A 6,208-nucleotide genomic window follows, 5' to 3' on the forward strand; every position below is an offset into this window, starting at 1 on the left:
CTTTATCATAATAGGAAACACAAACACTTAAACCGACATAGACTAAAACTTATGGCCGATGGGCCTTATGGTCTTGACCGATGGGCTTCAAAACATGGATCGTGTATGGGCTTGGTTATGGAGTCTATGATTAAGTGGTTTATAACATCTATCTTATATTATAGACTACATACTTTCTATTTTTAAAAATCAAACTTTCTATCTATTTTTTAATTTTGTCCTCCCTTTTTATATCGAAAGCAATGTTTTTGGTCTCATTTTCGGGACAAAAAAGACTTTTACAATTTACAAATATGAATAAAAAATAAAAATAAAATAGTTATTTTTTATTAGTCAAAAGGTCATCCTACGCCACAAAATGCTTTATATTAATTTTATTAGTCACAAACCCAAACCCACACTTTCACTTTTTCTTCTTCTTCCTCTTCTAAAACTCACTCCGATCACTTGTTGACGATAATGGCGGACCTCTCTGTCGACGATTTCCTAAACCAGTGCAAACAATCCGGCGACGCAGCTTATGGCGCTTTGCGATCGGTCCTGGAGCGGCTCGAGGATCCGAAAACTCGATCCAAGGCTCGGATCTTCCTCTCTGACATCTACAAACGCGTCGGATCCTCCGAGTCGTCTCTCCAAACCTACCATTTCCATATCCAGGACATCTTCCTCGATCAATACGAAGGTACTTGTAGTTTCATTCGATCCGATTCCTTTTTTAACACGATCCTTGAGTATTTGTTCTGTTCTTGTGATTAGATGTTGTTATGAGTTGTTAAATGGATTTGATTGAGCTGCGCGTAATGATTTGGTTGATTTTCTTAAGAGTTATCTATCCGATCTCACATTAGTTTGTTTAGTTGACTTCGTGATCCATTTCTTCGTCGCTGGATTATCCGGTTTTGTTTTCTTGATTTTCCGGGAAGTTGGGATGATTCCGGTGGCAATTTCGTCGTTTTAAAACTGCAATCGCCGAGTAATCGACAAACACGTCGCCTTGTTTGTCCAATGAATACGCTAACGATTTACTATAAATTTAGCTTTTCGAGGTCCCTTTGTCGTTTTCTTAGTAACACTGAGTCAACTGCACGTTTCACTTCTTTTTTTGTATCTTTTTTTAACTATTGTTGTCTGTCATTCTCATATGAGTTTCTATAATGATTCAACATCTGTCATTATGTACCACCATGATTATGACTTTCAAACATAAAAGTTTGCTCTGGAAAACATTGATCATGGCAATCAAAACAACGCCGATATTTGAATTCCAGACATTTGGGAGATCATATCAGCTTTAGGCTTATGCACTGTGACAAACAGATTTAATATCAAACTGTTCCTTTTGCTATGAGTCATTTTAGAAGGCATGATCAACGGAGTTTTAAGATTTATATCAGCAGTTGGAAATTCTTTTTTTCTTTCTAGGAACTTCTTGCCGTGTATCTCTAACATCCTATTGCAGCTGATATTGGCTACCTTATAATTAGGAACCATGCTTGTATCAGACACCAATACATCTTCCTCTCTTTTCTGCAGGTTTTCAGTCCAGGAAAAAGTTAACCATGATGGTCATTCCTAGTATTTTTATTCCAGAAGACTGGTCATTCACATTTTATGAAGGACTTAATAGACATCCTGACACCATCTTCAAGGATAAGACTATTGCTGAACTTGGCTGTGGGAATGGATGGATATCAATAGCCATAGCTGCTAAGTGGTTGCCTTCAAAGGTCAGTATATGTTCATTGAATTTTTAGAAGTACCACTACTGAAGCTTTCAATTTGGGTCAGAGGAGTACATGTTTTCATCTTCGTAGAAAGGGAAATAACTGTAGTAATGTCATCTATTAGTATGATTATTGTTTCTATTTTTGTTATTGCCCTCATATATACCCTGGATATGCTTTAGGTATGTTTTTAGTAGTTCACAGTAGCATACCAGTGTCAAGCTTATAACTTCATATTTACGTGTTTTTGCAGGTATATGGGCTTGATATTAATCCTAGAGCTGTAAAAATTTCTTGGATAAATTTGTACCTAAACGCTCTTGATGATGATGGCGAACCAGTCTATGACGACGAGAAGAAAACTTTATTAGATAGAGTGGAATTCTATGAATCTGATTTGCTTGGTTATTGCAGAGATAATAAAATTCAGCTCGAGAGAATTGTAGGATGCATACCTCAGGTAAATTTTTCCTTCTGGTCTCCATATCTTATATGTGTAGGAGTAGTTTAAACTTCTATAAATTAATGAATTCCTTTTATGTGTGCTTCCTTTGATGCAATGTTCTTGTGGCAGATTCTTAATCCAAACCCAGAGGCAATGTCTAAGCTGATAACAGAAAATGCAAGTGAGGAATTTCTCCATTCGCTGAGTAACTATTGTGCCCTTCAGGTAAGGGATTCTTTTGTTTTTTTCCTGCAAAATTACTCTTGAAAGTATCTGTAGTACGTTAGCAAGCTAGCACCTAGAACTCTTTTGGTGTTGTCCAGCTACATGTTATATCCTTCAATTGTCTAATCCATGATGCTTCTTCTCTTCCTTTTCTATCAAAATTCATGTGCATGACACTGTGAGATTTTGCTAGCATTATTGAGCCAGTCATATGCATGCCTGCCATATCGCATTTCAACCTAAGTTTGGTATGTTTGTGATGAGTAATTACATAAGAATTTTTTTTCTTGTCTCTGTAAAATCCATAACATCCTCTCTTTCTTCTGTTGCCTGCGATGAAACATTCTCTAGCTTTTATTTACTCTAAAAGGTGTAAATGATAGATCATATTACTTTTGTTAATGTTGATGCTTGATAATTTTTGTATCAATATTCAGGGTTTTGTTGAAGATCAGTTTGGCTTAGGTTTGATTGCCAGAGCGGTGGAAGAGGGAATATCTGTCATCAAACCTGCAGGGATTATGATATTCAACATGGGTGGTCGTCCTGGGCAAGGTGTCTGTAGACGCTTGTTTGAGCGGCGAGGAGTCCGTGTTACACAGATGTGGCAAACTAAAATACTTCAGGTAAGAATTTCATTAAAGTCTGAAAGAACAATTTCATTAAAGTCTGAAAGAACATGCTCCTCCACAATGGCCACTTGACATGTGTTTACAGGCTGCAGATACCGATATCTCGGCATTAGTTGAAATTGAGAGGAGCAGCCCTCATCGTTTTGAGTTTTTTATGGGACTTGCCGGAGACCAACCAATTTGTGCTCGAACCGCATGGGCCTATGGAAAGTCTGGTGGACGAATCTCCCATGCTTTATCGGTTTATAGTTGTCAGCTTCGCCAACCAAGTCAAGTGGGTAGATAAATAAACTTTCTTTTAGATAACATGTTTATGTTTTATGAACAACATAGTAATCAATTAAGGTGGTATGATTGACAGGTTAAGATAATCTTTGACTTCTTGAAAAATGGATTTCAAGAAATCAGTAATTCACTGGATTTATCTTTCGAGGATGAAGCTGTGGCTGATGAGAAAATTCCATTTCTAGCCTATCTTGCTAGTGTCTTGAAAAATAGCTCCTATTTCCCGTTTGAACCTCCAGCTGGCAGCAAAAGATTCTGCAGTCTAATTGCAGGCTTTATGAGGACATACCACCGTATTCCGATTAATCAGGATGTAAGACTATTCTCTATTGTATTTCTATTCTTTTAAAACATTTTTTAAAAGATCTCGTGGAATGAAAAAGAATGAAACACTTGAGACTTCTGGACTCATAAAATGTCTAGCATTGTGATTTTTCTTTTACGCAAAAGCTTCCCATCATAGCTGAGTCTGCTTCTTTTTGTTTGCATTTGCAAGAACATTGTCGTGTTTCCATCAAGGGCTGTAGCCATCGAGAGTGCATTTCGGTTATTCTCCCCTCGACTTGCAATTGTTGATGAGCATTTAACTCGACAACTTCCGAGGAGCTGGCTAACCTCTTTAGCCATTGAGGTAAAAATTGTTATATCCATATCTACTAGTTGTACTTTACTGTATTCTGGAACGAAATGATGCAAGTGATGCATTGCGCTTTTACCCAGTTGGATGCTTTTATGATGCTGAGTAAGGTGTCACCTAGTGTAATGAGTGGGTATATCTTCCTAGCTGGAATAGGACATAATAATTCTTACTGAAGTAGTTGAAAATTAACAAGTCAAGATAAAAACAAAATAATCAGTCATTTAATGTAGAAGTGGAAAGCCAGTAGTTCGAGTGTAGAGAGAAGGAACTAGTAGCTAAATTTAAATGATAACTAGAGTATCATAGATGGTGTAGAGTTATTTACCTACAATTGAGATGCAAAAGCTCCTTGTTTATGAGGATTTGTATACCATGTGAGACTAGGATTTAATTTTAGTTACTGTGCTGTGAGAAAGAATAATAGTTGGTTCGTATATTCTTCTACTAATAGAAATGCACTTGGTATTCTTATAGATGAAAGTTCTGCCATAAGATTTCATTTTACTTGATGTTCTTGTGTATTTTATTGATGGGTGATTTCTGTTTATGATGTGCTTAACCGGAAACTTTAATTATAGGACACTAGCATGGAGAAACCAGATGATCAAATCACAGTCATCGAATCCCCGCACCAGTCTGATCTGATGATAGAACTCATTAAGAAACTAAAGCCACAGGTGGTAGTTACTGGAATGGCTCCATTTGAAGTCATCACCAGTTCATCGTTTTTGCACCTGTTGGACGTGACGAGAGAAATTGGATGTCGACTCTTCTTGGACATATCTGATCACTTTGAATTGTCTAGCCTCCCTTCATCCAATGGAGTACTAAAATATCTCGCTGAAAATCAACTACCTTCTCATGCAGCAATTATCTGCGGTCTGGTAAAGAATAAGGTAAAAGTTTTCGTCCAACCACATCGGTGACAAGTTTGCATTGTGTTCTATGACATTTAATTGAAAAATAATTAACTCTGAGATTCATTTCTTTAAAGCTCTTAAAGTAGTGTCATGTGCGTTCTGCAGGTCTATTCAGATTTAGAAGTAGCATTTGTCATTTCAGAAGTGAATGACATTTCTAAGGCCTTATCCAAAACTGTGGAAGTCTTAGAAGGTCATACTGCTATTATCAGTCAATACTACTATGGTTGCCTTTTCCATGAGCTTCTGGCTTTCCAGCTTGCTGATCGTCATGCCCCCGCTGAGGTATGTAGTTTAGTCTGTCCTAACATACCTGTTATATTTATTCTCAGGGTGAATTCAATTAACTTTTTGTCCCCCAGTGACTGTGACTTGCATAGTATTAATTCCTGTAAAAAGAGGCCGGCTGAAAAAAGACTTATGGTATACTTAATTAAATCTTGACATTTAGTGATTTGTAATTATGACACCTTAAACCTTACAATCCCGGCCTATAGAAGTAACAAAAAAAAATCTAAATTAAGCTCGTTTGTGGAACGAAGTTAAACCAGTGTGTCCATTGTAATGTTGAAACTTCTCTACGCACTTCTCTATTATGTGTCTTGTAGAGGGAAAGTGAGAAGGCAAAGTCTGAAGAGATCATTGGATTTTCAAGCTCAGCCGTTTCTATTCTGAAAGATGCTGAGCTTTCAGTCACTGAGATTGACGACAGTTCTCTAATCCACATGGACGTGGATCAAAGTTTCTTGCCAATTCCACGATCTGTTAAGGCTGCAATCTTTGAAAGTTTTGTGAGGCAGAACATATCTGAAGCAGAAGTTGATATCAACCCAAGTATTAAGCAGTTTGTGTGGAGTAATTATGGGTTTCCAACCAAAAGCAGCACAGGCTTTGTATATGCTGATGGCTCACTAGCACTATTCAATAAACTGGTCATGTGCTGCGCTCAAGAAGGTGGAACACTCTGTTTACCTGCTGGCACAAATGGAAATTATGTTGCTGCTGCCAAATTTTTAAAAGCTAATGTTGTCAATATGCCTACTGAGTCTAGTGATGGCTTTAAGCTGACGGAAATGAGCCTAACGAAAGCACTCGAGTCTGTCAAGAAGCCGTGGGTTTGTATATCTGGACCAACAGTTAGCCCTACAGGCTTGGTGTACAGCAATGAGGAAATGGATATATTATTGGCTACTTGTGCTAAGTTTGGAGCAAAGGTCATCATTGATACTTCATTCTCCGGATTAGAATACAGTGCAACTAGCTGGGATTTGAAGAATGCTCTGTCGAAATTGGATTCATCCTTGTCAGTTTCGCTTCTTGGATGTCTCTCTTTGAAT

General features: G+C 37.5%; 1 protein-coding gene across 2 annotated transcripts in view; it reads left to right on the forward strand.

Annotated features, from left to right (window-relative positions):
• Positions 387-6,208, forward strand: part of LOC104760968 (methionine S-methyltransferase) — a 7,847-nt gene continuing 2,025 nt past the window's right edge. Inside the window, exons 1-11 of one of the 2 annotated variants that reach the window (XM_010483974.2) lie at positions 387-682; positions 1,534-1,727; positions 1,978-2,184; positions 2,299-2,394; positions 2,832-3,020; positions 3,112-3,300; positions 3,388-3,624; positions 3,808-3,942; positions 4,530-4,847; positions 4,977-5,156; positions 5,480-6,085. In XM_010483974.2, the coding sequence (XP_010482276.1) occupies positions 460-682; positions 1,534-1,727; positions 1,978-2,184; positions 2,299-2,394; positions 2,832-3,020; positions 3,112-3,300; positions 3,388-3,624; positions 3,808-3,942; positions 4,530-4,847; positions 4,977-5,156; positions 5,480-6,085 (2,574 nt within the window). In that variant the 5' untranslated portion in view covers positions 387-459. The remainder of the gene's footprint in view (positions 683-1,533; positions 1,728-1,977; positions 2,185-2,298; positions 2,395-2,831; positions 3,021-3,111; positions 3,301-3,387; positions 3,625-3,807; positions 3,943-4,529; positions 4,848-4,976; positions 5,157-5,479; positions 6,086-6,208) is intronic. The other variant, XM_019240367.1, reaches the window with a different exon arrangement.

Source organism: Camelina sativa, chromosome 18, assembly GCF_000633955.1.
Source record: "Camelina sativa cultivar DH55 chromosome 18, Cs, whole genome shotgun sequence".
Taxonomy (NCBI): Eukaryota; Viridiplantae; Streptophyta; class Magnoliopsida; order Brassicales; family Brassicaceae; genus Camelina; species Camelina sativa.